At 45.0% G+C, this 13546-nt stretch overlaps 1 protein-coding gene across 1 annotated transcript in view; it reads right to left on the bottom strand.

Moving 5' to 3' along the window:
* The window catches only part of LOC109891247 (lysyl oxidase homolog 2A-like), a 74568-nt gene that overhangs the window by 6358 nt on the left and 54664 nt on the right, over window positions 1-13546 (bottom strand). The window contains exons 8-12 of the mRNA XM_020483642.2: window positions 12223-12390; window positions 5490-5655; window positions 4038-4278; window positions 3609-3724; window positions 3195-3331 (exon numbers count right to left, since the gene is read on the bottom strand). Coding sequence (XP_020339231.1) covers window positions 3195-3331; window positions 3609-3724; window positions 4038-4278; window positions 5490-5655; window positions 12223-12390 — 828 coding nt within the window. The remainder of the gene's footprint in view (window positions 1-3194; window positions 3332-3608; window positions 3725-4037; window positions 4279-5489; window positions 5656-12222; window positions 12391-13546) is intronic.

Raw genomic sequence — 13546 nt, 5'->3', positions numbered from 1 at the left:
CTGCACAGTACTGTCTTTTATCGATGGCGGTTATTAGTACCTTGAGCATGGCTGAGGTGCACTCGTGACCGGCTCGGAGACCGGATTGCACAGCGGAGAAGGTACGGTGGGATTCGAGATGGTCAGTGATCTGTTTGTTGACTTGGCTTTCGAAGACCTTAGATAGGCAGGGCAGGATGGATATAGGTCTGTAACAGTTTGGGTCCAGGGTGTGTCTCCCTTTGAAGAGGGGGATGACCGCGGCAGCTTTCTAATCCTTGGGGGTCTCAGATGATACGAAGGAGAGGTTGAACAAGCTAGTAATAGGGGTTGCGACAATGGCGGGAGGAGGTGCTCTTGTTCTCCATGAACTTTACAGTGTCCCACAACGTTTTGGAGTTAGAGCTACAGGATGCAAATTTCTGCTTGAAAAAGCTGGCCTTTGGCCTTCCTGACTGACTGCGTGTATTGGTTCCTGACTTCCCTGGACAGTTGCATATCGCGGGGACTATTCGATGCTATTGCAGTCCGCCACAGAATGTTGTTGTGCTGGTCGAGGGCAGTCAGGTCTGGAGTGAACCAAGGGCTATATCTGTTCTTAGTTCTGCATTTTTTGAACGGAGCATGCTTGTCTAAGATAGTGAGGAAGTTACTTTTAAAGAATGACCAGGCATCCTCAACTGACAGGATGAGGTCAATATCCTTCCAGGATACCTGGGCCAGGTCGATTAGAAAGGCCTGCTCGCAGAAGTGTTTTAGGGAGCGTTTGACAGTGATGAGGGGTGGTCGTTTGACCGCGGACCCGTAGCGGATACAGGCAATGAGGCAGTGATCGCTGAGATCCTGATTGAAGACAGCAGAGGTGTATTTGGAGGGCAAGTTGGTCAGGATAATGTCTATTAGAGTGCCCATGTTTACGGATTTAGGGTTGTACCTGGTGGGTTCCTTGATGATTTGTGTGAGATTGAGGGCATCTAGCTTAGATTGTAGGACTGCCGGGGTGTTAAGCATATCCCAGTTTAGGTCACCTAACATAACAAACTCTGAAGCTATATGGGGGGCAATCAATTCACAGATGGTGTCCAGGGCACAGCTGGGAGCTGAGGGAGGTCGGTAGCAGGCGGCAACAGTGATTGACTTATTTCTGGAGAGATTCATTTTTAAAATTAGAAGTTCGAACTGTTTGGGCATAGACCTGGAAAGTATGACAGAACTTTGCAGGCTATCTCTGCAGTAGATTGCAACTCCTCCTCCTTAGGCAGTTCTATCTTGAAGTCAACAAATGAGGGTGCCTGGGTTTACCTCCACAGGAGTAGGATGAGGGTGTGGCTAAAGGCTATCAACTGGTCGCCTAGAGCGTTGGGGACAAGGAATAAAAGGAGCAGATTTATGGGCGTGGTAGAATATATTCAGGGCATAATGTGCAGACAGGGGTATGGTGGGGTGCGGGTACAGTGGCGTTAAGCCCAGGCACTGGGTGATGATAAGAGAGGTTCTATCTCTGGACATGCTGGTTATAATGGGTGAGGTCACCGCATGTGTGGGAGGTGGGACAAAGGAGGTATCAGAGGTATAATGAGTGGAACTAGGGGCTCCATTGTAAACTAGACATACAGCAAGGCATAAAGTAATCGCAGGTCTTGATTGGGAGAGCTAGCTAAAACAACAGGTGACAGCTAGTCAGCTAACACAACAACAGCAGGTAAAATGGCGATGACTAGGCAGAGAGGGTCGGATTAACTACACACACAGCCTGAGTTCGAGGCTGGGGCTGACAGATAAAACATAAATAAACAGAATGGAGTACCGTGATTACTGGACAGTCCAGCAGGCATCAGCTATGTGGCCAAGTGATCATAGTGTCCAGGAGGCAGCAGTAGATGGAACAGGGAAGCCGCTAGCACGCGGGCGACACAGCGTTTAAAGTTAGTAGCCCGGGGGTGGTAGGGGGGTCTGCTCAGACGGAGGCCGGTTGGAGGCACAGCGGATGGAGTATTCGTCGGCAGACCAGACGCTGGCTCACGGCTAACTGGTGCTAGCTTCGTGGCAGTGGCGTTAGCCACTATAGCCAATCGGTAGCAGCAGTGATCCGGTGCCATGGTCCAGAGTTTACAGCAAGGATCCAGTGGACTATTGGGCTCTAGCCGTGTATGAGTGGGGTTCGGGTGAACAGCTGAGTAGGCCGGGAGGTGGGCCTCAGGGATAGCTTCGGTACTGGGTGCCACGGAGGGTGCAAGCTAGATGTAAAGATTAGAAGTAGTGGCCCAGGGATTATGGCAGGAATCCGGCGTTGTTGTTGAGAGACAGTCCGATACTGGTAGATTGACGAGTAATATCCAGGCTAAGAACAGGGCTGGTATCTGTGCAGAAGGTAAAAGACGCTAGCAGTGGCTAACAATGACTAAATAGCTTGTAGCTAATTAGCTGGTTAGCTTCTGGAGGTTCTTGAATGTGCTCTTGAAAGTAAAAAAATAATAGCGATTCCGTATCACATTGGGTGAGGCAGGTTACCGGAAGGTATATTAGAATTAAAAATCGAAAAGAGATTGGGGAACAAAATTGAAATATATACAAAAGTACACAAGAAGACAAACAAAACACGTCTACACTGCTACGCCATCTTATTTGCCTTATGTCACCTTATTTGCCTAAGCTGTTAGTGTCTTAACTACCGTTCCACAGGTGCATGTTCATTAATTATTTGTGGTTCATTGAACAAGCATCGGAAACAGTGTTTAAACCCTTTACAATGAAGATGCGTGAAGTTATTTGGATTTTTAAGAATTATCTTTGAAAGATGGGGTCCTGGAAAAGGGACATTTCTTTTTTTGCTGAGTTTATTTATGATGTCATCAGATAACCCAGATACTCTTGCTAATACCAAAATAGCCATCTGTGTTTGCAGCAACTATTAGTGAAATTGTAACAATATTAAAATGCTGGGAAAGTGACAAGCTGAATAATTAAATGTGAATTCCTTTTAAATGAATTGACTCCTGTAATCCCCATGGAACCAGAAGTGATTAGAAGAACTGTAACTACTCCCAGTTTATTATAAGATTCTCATGTAAGACAAGCACCTTGCTCCTATTTCATATTTGGATGTATAGAATCACATGCCTATTGTAATATAATTGTTATTTTAAATTAAAACTGGGGTGTATGGGGGGGAAACAAAAGTTTTTAAATAATAAAAATTCTATTAAGATTCTCACCTGTAAGATGTAGTCTCCTGGCACGACGTCTGTCACATCTATCCACTGACAGTCGATGTCGTGTCTGTACGTATCCCAGCAGCCAACAGTGATGCCCTGCTGTCCGAAGTTAGCACACTCGTACCTCTTCTCAGTACCTGCCCGGCCAGAGAGAACAGTGAATAGCGTTAGATTGACCTACAGTAACACTCTTCACTGTTGTCTCCGATCTAACGCTCTTCACACTTGTCTCCGACCTACAGTAACACACTTCACTGTTATCTCCGGAGACAACAGTGAAGTCTTATTGTAGGTCGGAGGCAACAGTGAAGAGTGTTAGAGCAGAGAATCAGGAAAGTATTCGAGGTTTGTCACGATATGAATCACTTGTTTTACACAAAGCCTTTTTACCCCTTTCACATTAAAGCTCTTTACCCTCTTCACATTGGGTGTCCTCCAGACAGAAACTGGCCTTGTGTCCCTCTGCTACCTTGGTGCCATTGAGGCTCAGCAGGTCATAGTGGGTGAACACCTCCATGCTGTGGTAGTGTCTGGACCGGGAGATAGACAGTCAATCATGTTCATCACCACCACCCTCATCATCATAACGAGCCTCTGTACAACCACAGCAGGCACTGCCTCAAGATGACCACAAATGTATGATCTCATAAGACTGCGAAAATGACATCCTCCAGAGGACTTTTATTCCAGCACTGTGATTGTTCTCAACTCATGTAACACTCACAAAGAGTTCCTGCTCACGATGCTTGTTTGCATGCTATTGTCCAGCCACCTTTATCATAGCTTCCACTACTTAACTAAATTGCTAAACTGAAGGACCAAAGAATTCATCCTCCACTTTACCTGTGGCAGTCGTGCCAGACCCAGGAGTTGTGTGCAGCCCTGGGGCGGAAGTCGGACTGTCCGTTGTTGTGGATTTGGGAGGAGAAGCGCATCAGGCGACGGTAGGAGGAGGGTGTGGCGGTGGCAGCGCTGCTGGACAGACAGTGCTCCTCGTTGGCACACTGCAGTATGTACATTGGCCGGTCCTCCAGGTATGTGGTGTGTTCCACCACCTGAGCGTTGAGAACCAAGTCTGGGGCCGCTGCATGCCAGGGCGGGAGAGGTCGTTTAGTTTATTTTAATTTTCAATCACTTTGGTACATTGTTCAGATGTAAGTGGTATATAACTGACAACACTTGTAATTCCCTTATCTTTAAGAACATTTCATTGTTCATTCATTGGGGTTTCACCCATCTTTCACCCTGGAGTAATTCATGAAAAATAAAACAAATTTAACTACCATTTAATCTAATAGCAAAAGATACAAGATACACATTTGTATCCAATGTCAGGTTGTGAGCATGTTGAGAAACATGTCAGTCTTAAGGTTTCATTAGGATAAATCATCAGAAATAGGGATATTGTCAAGTTGTTGGCTAGTGTAAAAACGTAGCACAGTGTTGTATGCCATTCTGCCCCGTGCAACATTGTACAAGATCACCTTTTCTACGTGACAAGTCAACTGATACACTATTGCCTATCTCTGCTTGAAATTCATCAGCTTAGTGTATCAATGAAATTCAGATAATGAGTGGAATATATTTAAGCAATAAGGCCTGAGGGAGTGTGGTATATACCACGGCTAAGGGCTGTTCTTAGGCACGACACAGTGATGTGGAATGGTGATTTGATTGTTCATCATTACTAATCATCTAACTATTGCAGAGGTTGTATGTGTTGTGTGCCTGCAGTGGTGCCTTGAGTTTTTGGGTTGAGGGTTGGTCAAGAGTTTTCAGGGTCTTAGGGCTCTATTCAATCAGATCTGCTTTGGTCGACATCCGCATAGCGGTTGTTTTGACGTGTCGGAGGTAAAACTGCCAAATCCATAAGTGGCTCCTGGCATTATACCAAAAGTGGACATTGCCATTTGCTGCATGGAGTTGCATTAACAGAAATCCCATGCAGCCTTGTTTACAAGTTGGACACTGGAATGTGAGATGTAATCTACACCTTGATTAGGCTGATAGAAACTCTCATTATTTTGTTTAATGATTTTAAATTTTAGCATCATTATTTCTATATAGCCTACACTTTCTTGTTTTGAACTTCTAACGCGAGTGGGCCGGGTGTGGCTTCGTGACAATGATCACAAGAGCAACTTCTCACCAATTTTACGGCTCCAATGCGGTCCTACCTCAGACACCGCCAAAACATCCGCTATGCGGGTGTCTGCCATCGCCGGTTAACTCTTGATCTGATTGAATTGGTACCTAGACCTTAATTACAGACAGTAGTTATCATCAGTGACTTACACTCGGAGCAGGATACTCCAGCAGCGAAGCGCCCTCCCCCTCGAGGGCAGTGGAGGTGTTTCCCGTGATGGAGGCATTGGGCCAAGGTCATCTCCGTTCCTGAGCACCTGACCCCGCTCATCACCACATCATCAGCCCTCACGTCTCCCGGCCAGTACCACGTCTCCTAGTAGGGAGAAATAACACCACACAGGCAAACTCATCAAACATAGGCCCAGCTTCCATTCTCTAAACTCAAGAGGGAAAACTGTTAGTCATTTTACAACAAGAGGTTTCCCTATCTACATTTCCATCCCTTCAAGTCATGGACCTGCATAGCTATAGGGCAGTAGGTAGCCTAGCGGTTTGAGCGCAGTATCCTAATGGTCGCTGGTTAAGATGGGGCAGAAGAGGATGTCTGACGTTTTACATGCCCCTAACCAATTGTGCTATTTTGTTAGTTTTTTTGTGTTGTTTGTAACTTACTTTTTCAATTATTTTATACACATTATATACACTGCTCAAAAAAATAAAGGGAACACTTAAACAACACAATGTAACTCCAAGTCAATCACACTTCTGTGAAATCAAACTGTCCACTTAGGAAGCAACACTGATTGACAATAAATTTCACATGCTGTTGTGCAAATGGAATAGACAACAGGTGGAAATTATAGGCAATTAGCAAGACACCCCCAATAAAGGAGTGGTTCTGCAGGTGGTGACCACAGACCACTTCTCAGTTCCTATACTTCCTGGCTGATGTTTTGGTCACTTTTGAATGCTGGCGGTGCTTTCACTCTAGTGGTAGCATGAGACGGAGTCTACAACCCACACAAGTGGCTCAGGTAGTGCAGCTCATCCAGGATGGGACATTAATGCGAGCTGTGGCAAGAAGGTTTGCTGTGTCTGTCAGCGTAGTGTCCAGAGCATGGAGGCGCTACCAGGAGACAGGCCAGTACATCAGGGGAAGTGGAGGAGGCCATAGGAGGGCAACAACCCAGCAGCAGGACCGCTACCTCCGCCTTTGTGCAAGGAGGAGCAGGAGGAGCACTGCCAGAGCCCTGCAAAATGACCTCCAACAGGCCACAAATGTGCATGTGTCTGCTCAAACGGTCAGAAACAGACTCCATGAGGGTGGTATGAGGGCCTGACGCCACAGGTGGGGGTTGTGCTTACAGCCGTGCCACTGACGCCCTGTGCTCTTCACAGATGAAAGCAGGTTCACACTGAGCACGTGACAGATGTGACAGAGTCTGGAGACGCCATGGAGAACGTTCTGCTGCCTGCAACATCCTCCAGCATGACCGGTTTGGCGGTGGGTCAGTCATGGTGTGGGGTGGCATTTCTTTGGGGGGCCGCACAGCCCTCCATGTGCTCGCCAGAGGTAGCCTGACTGCCATTAGGTACCGAGATGAGATCCTCAGACCCCTTGTGAGACTAAATGCTGGTGCGGTTGTCCCTGGGTTCCTCCTAATGCAAGACAATGCTAGACCTCATGTGGCTGGAGTGTGTCAGCAGTTCCTGCAAGAGGAAGGCATTGATGCTATGGACTGGCCCGCCCGTTCCCCAGACCTGAATCCAATTGATCACATCTGGGACATCATGTCTCGCTCCATCCACCAACGCCACGTTGCACCACAGACTGTCCAGGAGTTGGGCGGATGCTTTAGTCCAGGTCTGGGAGGAGATCCCTCAGGAGACCATCCGCCACCTCATCAGGAGCATGCCCAGGTGTTGTAGGGAGGTCATACAGGCACGTGGAGGCCACACACACTACTGAGCCTCATTTTGACTTGTTTTAAGGACATTACATCAAATTTGGATCAGCCTGTAGTGTGGTTTTCCACTTTAATTTTGAGTGTGACTCCAAATCCAGACCTCCATGGGTTGATAAATGTTCAACTATGTACATTCAACTATGTAAAGAAAAAAGTATTTAATAAGAATATTTCATTCAGATCTAAGATGTGTTATCTTAGTGTTCCCTTTATTTTTTTGAGCAGTGTATTTTATACATAATGTTGCTGCTACCGTCTTATGACAGAAAATAACTTTTGGACATAAGAACATCACCACTATCTAGAAAAAGATTTTTCCTTGAACTAGTCTGACGAGAAGGATATACTGCTCTCCCAGGAACAGGCCCAGATCCCCGTCATTTGCATGAAGAAAAGACGGCGGAAAACAGGACACAGATCAGGCTGCCTTCTGAGAATCCGTAGGCGAGCAAGTAAACTCCCACTGCCATCCATTCTACTTGCATTCATTGGAAAATAAAATGAATGACCTACGATTGCGATTATCCTACCAACGGGACATTAAGAACTATAATATCTTATATTTAACCGAGTCGTGGCTGAATGACGACACGGATAATATAGAGCTGGCGGGAATTTTCCATGCACCGGCAGAACAGAGAAGCTACGTCTGGTAAGACGAGGGGTGGGGGTGTGTGTCTTTTTGTCAATAACAGCTGGTGCGTAATGTCTAATATTAAAGAAGTCTCGAAGTATTGCTCACCTGAGGTAGAGTACCTTATGATAAGCTGTAGACCACACTATCTACAATTTTTTGTAGCCATCTATTTACCACCACAGAAAGATGCTGGCACTAAGACCACACTCAACCAACTCTATAAGGCCATAAGCAAACAAGAAAATGTCACCCAGAAGTGGCGCTCCTAATGGCCGGGGACTTTAATGCAGGCAAACTTAAATCAGTTTTACCAAATTTTACCAGGATGTCACATGAGCAACCAGAGGAAAAAAACCTCTACACCACCTTTACTCCACACACAGAGATACATACAAAGCTCTCCCCCACCATCCATTTGGCAAATCTGACCATAATTCTATCCTCCTGATTCCTGCTTTCAAGCTAAAACTAAATAGCGGATGCTACGCTACAGGACTGTTATGCTAGCACAGACTCTAATATGTTCTGCGATTCATCCAATGGCATTGAGGAGTATACCACCTCAGTCATCGTCTTAATCAATAAGTGCATCGACGACGTCGTCCCCACAGTGACTGTATGTACATTTCCCAACCAGAAGCCATGGATTACAGGCAACATCTGCATTCGAGCTAAAAGCTAGAGCTGCTGCTTTCAAGGAGCGGGACACTAATCCGGACGCCTATAAGAAATCCCCCTATGCCCTCAGACGAACCATCAAACAAGCAAAGCGTCAATACAGGATTAAGATTGAATGCTACTACACCAGCTCTGACACTCGAAAGATGTGGCAGGGCTTGAAAACTATTACATACTGCAAAGGAAAACCCAGACGTGAGCTGCCGAGTGATGCAAGCCTACCAGACGAGCGAAATGCCTTTCATGCTCGCTTCGAGGCAGGCAACATTGAAGCATGCGCGAGAGCACCAGCTGTTGACTGTGTGATAATGCTCTCAGGAGCCGATATGAGCCAGACCTTTAAACAGATCAACATACACAAAGCCGCGGGCCCAGATGGATAAGTGCTTTGAAAGGCTGGTCATGGCATCAACAGCATCCTCCCAGATACCCTAGACCCACTCCAATTTGCTCACCGCCCCGACAGATCTACTGATGACACAATCTCAAATCACACTCCACACTGCCCTTTCCACCTGGACAAAAGGAACACCTATGTGAGAATGCTTTTCATTGACCACAGCTCAGTGTTCAACACCATAGTGCCCATGAAGCTCATCACTAAGCTAAGGACCCTGGGACTAAACACCTCCCTCTGCAACTAGATCCTGGACTTCCTGACAGGCTGCCCCCAGGTGGTAAGTGTAGACAACAACACGTTTGCCACGCTCATCCTCAACACTGGGTCCCCTCAAGGGTGTGTACTTTGTCCCCTCCTGTACTTCCTGTTCAACCACGACTGCGGGCCCAAACACGACTCCAACACCATCATTTAAGTTTGCTGACGACAACAGTGACATCTATGCATAGTCACTTCACCCCTACCTACATGTACAAATTACCTCAACTAATCTGTACCCCTGCACACTGACTCGGTACCGGTACCCCCTGTATATAGCCTTGTTATTGTGTTACTTTTTATAATTTTTTACTTTAGTTTATTTGGTAAATATTTTCTTAACTCTTCTTGAACTGCACTGTTGGTTATGGGCTTGTAAGTAAGCATTTCATGGTAAGGTCTACACTTATTGTATTCGGCGCATGTGACAAATAAAGTTTGATTTCAATACTCAAGCCGACAAGGTGCAAAAATCTGTGAATGTGCCCTTGAGCAAGGCACTTAACCCCAATTTTGCTATTGTTGAGATATGGGAACATCTGCCTAGTAGAACCCATTCTGATAGTTGTTGTCCAAAATTCCTTGAGAAGATAGACAATATGTAATTGAGGAAGTGAATAGCATATGGGTTAGGCCTCTTTTTCTCTGGTGGATGTTTTCTAGATTTCATGTTTCTGATGATGAGGCTTTATAAAGCAAGTCGCAAGAATCTTAAAGAAACAGTCTCTACATCTTAAATTAAATGTTGCTATGTAATGTATTTTGCTGTAAAACTCAACCATATTTAAAGAGAGAGAGAAAGAAAGAAAGAGAGTGGGTGAGTCACAATGAGTGAGTAATGTATTACATCTGTCCTCATGGATCTGAATCAGCCTCTTAATACTGTATCATCTGTATGCATCTATATCGAATCCCAAAGCCAAGAGGATAAAAACTCATTCTTCGTGGTATCTCCAATAGAAAAGGAGTAGGGGTGGGTGGGTGGGATGGGGAGGGTGGTTTGGGGGGATGCAGGGGGGGTTCTATGGAATGGAGTTTTAGACTTTGGTGTCATATTTTCCATCTGTTCGGCTGCCTTCAGAAACACTTAGTTTGCGTCGCAAATAGCACCCTATTCCCTTTATAGTCCACTACTTTTGACCAGGGCCCATAGGACATTATATAGGGAATAGGGTGCCATTTGGGATGCTGCCTTAGAGCGCTGAGCAGTAAGTCAGGAAAGAAGCACCAGAGCAGTAAGTCAGGAAAGAAGCACCAGAGCAGTAAGTCAGGAAAGAAGAACCAGAGGAGCAGTAAGTCAGGAAAGAGGAACCAGAGGAACAGTATGTCAGGAAAGAGGAACCAGAGGAGCAGTAAGTCAGGAAAGAGGAACCAGAGGAGCAGTAAGTCAGGAAAGAGGAACCAGAGGAGCAGTAAGTCAGGAAAGAGGAACCAGAGGAGCAGTAAGTCAGGAAAGGGGAACCTGAGCAGGCTGCCAGGACGCTGTGTGTGTTTGATGATGGACTGTTCTCTAATCTGCTGCTGCTGCTCCACCATCTGGGACAGGCTCTGCTGCTTCCGTCTCTGCTCTACTCTCCACGGGACAGGCTCTGCTGCTTCCGTCTCTGCTCTACTCTCCACCAGGCTTTTGTAACAGATTAACCTCTGTTAACATAACATTACTGGATCTCTGCAGGAAAGTTTTTAGTTTTAATGTCACCTGCACAAGTACAGTGAAATGCCTTTCTTGCAAGCTCCAAACCCAACAATGGAGTTTTCAATATCAATGTAGCACTACAAATAACATAAGGTGAACAAAAACACAGGAGAAATACAAGTAACAAATAAGTGTGTCTTTCTGTGTGTTTGTCTGTCTGTGTGTCTGTGCACATGTGTGTGTGCTTTCTAGTACATTTAAAGCATCCCCAAACACATCATGGAAATGTTATGTAGACTGCCATTAAGAGGCGGATTAGTACACAATAATCGAAGTCGCACTTAATCACACAATTACTCTGAGCTCTATCAGCCCAGTCCAATTTCCACTCATTAAACTCTCCCTCCCATTAACCCAGTTCTTCCATGATTCATAAATACTTTCCAGGCTTTTAGCACCACTGCCAGTGGCATTCAGCATGTTAATACACTACAAATGATTTAATGATGACCAAACAGTAGACTCGTTCAAACCCCCCCCCCCCCCATTTTTTTATAAAGAATGCACATAGAGGTGGTGTATCGCACACTGTGGGACTAAAGATAGCTCTTGTATAATCCTTTAAACAACACAAATAATCAAAATAACAACACTAATAGGTCTGGTACATCAGCAGAAAAGTATATCTTACCAATATAGGGATTGCTGATGGTGGTGGGCCAATGAAACTTCAAAGAGCGGGAGCAGACTCCCCACCACCAAGTGTATACTGTCCACATACGCCACAGGCCTGTACATGTGAATGTTTATGGTACCCAGGCTAACCTGTAGCCTCTCCTCACTCCATCCCCTCTGTCAGTGTGGAGACTATAAACTCTAAGGTCAGAGCCCCTTTTACTTTCCTAGTTTCCTTTAGTGAGCATCTCCAGCTGTTTACAGCTAAGTATATCAGACCCATATGGATATATGAAGTTTACTGGAGGTGATTACATGGCTCTGATGTATATAACTGAGGCCAACTTGAAACACAGTAGGACCAAATTAGGTAGTTTTATGAAGTAATAGCACCAGTGCTAGACCTGACTATTTCCCCAACATCCACACAAATAACACTGGGGTAAAAACCTATACTTATCTGTGAGTTCCAATCACACAAAAGGTATAATTGACCCTTGATATTATTACATGTTGTCGATACTTACACAGAAACAGGAAACACAATGGTAATAGTTTTACTGTACAGGATTTTGAAATAATCATAAACAAAATCTGAGATGAAATTGACCGTTTGTCAAAGAATGTTAGGCTTTTGATCATCTGGCTGACCAGCCAATGGGATGAGCGTTTGATGTGTGTAAACGCACCTGGAAGGCGTTGCTGGCGAACCCAAGGCCCAGCTGCCTGCACACGACCGTGGCCTCCATGGTACCCCAGCTATCACTACACACTGTGCCCCACACCAGCGAGTCATTCTTCTCCGCCAGCACCTCCACACGCCCCTCAAACGGGTTCCGCCCACCGCTCAGACGCAGCTGCAACACAGTAAAGGAGAGATTCTATGTTTATAAAGGCAGTCCCATTCTGCTCATATGTTTTGGGTTTATTGGACATGCCAGAGATAGAGAGGAAAGACAGGAGGAGAAAGTGTGCTGAGATAGCAGTGGGCCGGATTGGAATCCATGCTTATGTGTTTTAGGGGCAGCGGCTTAGAACACTATACCAGGGGTCGAGCCCATGGACTCCCGTACAGGCAAACCAGCGACAAAGGAGCCTTCATCATGTGTTAGCAAAACAATTTAAAATCTGGTTTTGCCTTATCATCAGCTGAATAATAATGGCAAGTAGAAGTAATCAACATTTTAAAATGAATAGACTTGGTAGACAGTTTCATTATTTTGACCTCCCCACAGTTCATTGAGAGAGGAAGTGTAAACTCTAACAGTCTATTAGCTAGAAAGATATCTTGGCGGCATAGAGAAAATATTGCTGTTGTAAAGCACATTTTCGGCAATTCTACACATTTACCCATAAATTGTTGCAGTTTTGAATCTAGCAATTCTACACAGTTTGGCAAGGAGCTGAGAGATAATTTTGCATGTTTTAAAGCAAATTTCCTGCAATTATATGCATTTCGCCATGGCTAATGCTGTGTTCCTCTGCTCAAATATAGCAAAATCAATGGGCATGTGCCCTGAATGCCCGTTTTTGGAGGGGATTTTCTCCCTGAATGTCTAGCTCTAATTTAATTATTCGTTTTCAAAAACGGTATTATCTAAAAATAAATATAGTTCACTATCTTTTATGCATGCTTTCTATCTGGTTTTAGTTGTTTACGTTGACTCTGAAACAGTTTTTCCATCCAGAAATGTACCACTTAGACGGCCTGCCTAAGAGTTTTCTATACAGAAAAAAATCTGTAATTAGCTCCAATTACTGTAACTTCCTCCATATTAAACGTATCGTTTGAGATTTTGTCAATGAAGCCATTTATCTACTTCCCCAGAGTCGGATGAACAAGAACAGCTACCATGCTAACTCTTCCTTTAGACGTCCAGTCTTGTGAACTTCCTTTTTATTGGATGCAGAGACATAAAAATGCTATCCACGGTGGTATTCTGTTGCAGCTAGCAATATATTACAATATATCAAAAATATTACAATAATACATTTGCGGACCCCCTGCAGTAC

Source organism: Oncorhynchus kisutch, linkage group LG5 (assembly GCF_002021735.2).
Source record: "Oncorhynchus kisutch isolate 150728-3 linkage group LG5, Okis_V2, whole genome shotgun sequence".
NCBI lineage: Eukaryota > Metazoa > Chordata > Actinopteri > Salmoniformes > Salmonidae > Oncorhynchus > Oncorhynchus kisutch.
Note: the sequence above shows the minus strand (reverse complement) of the source record. Positions and strands in the feature narration are given on the sequence as shown.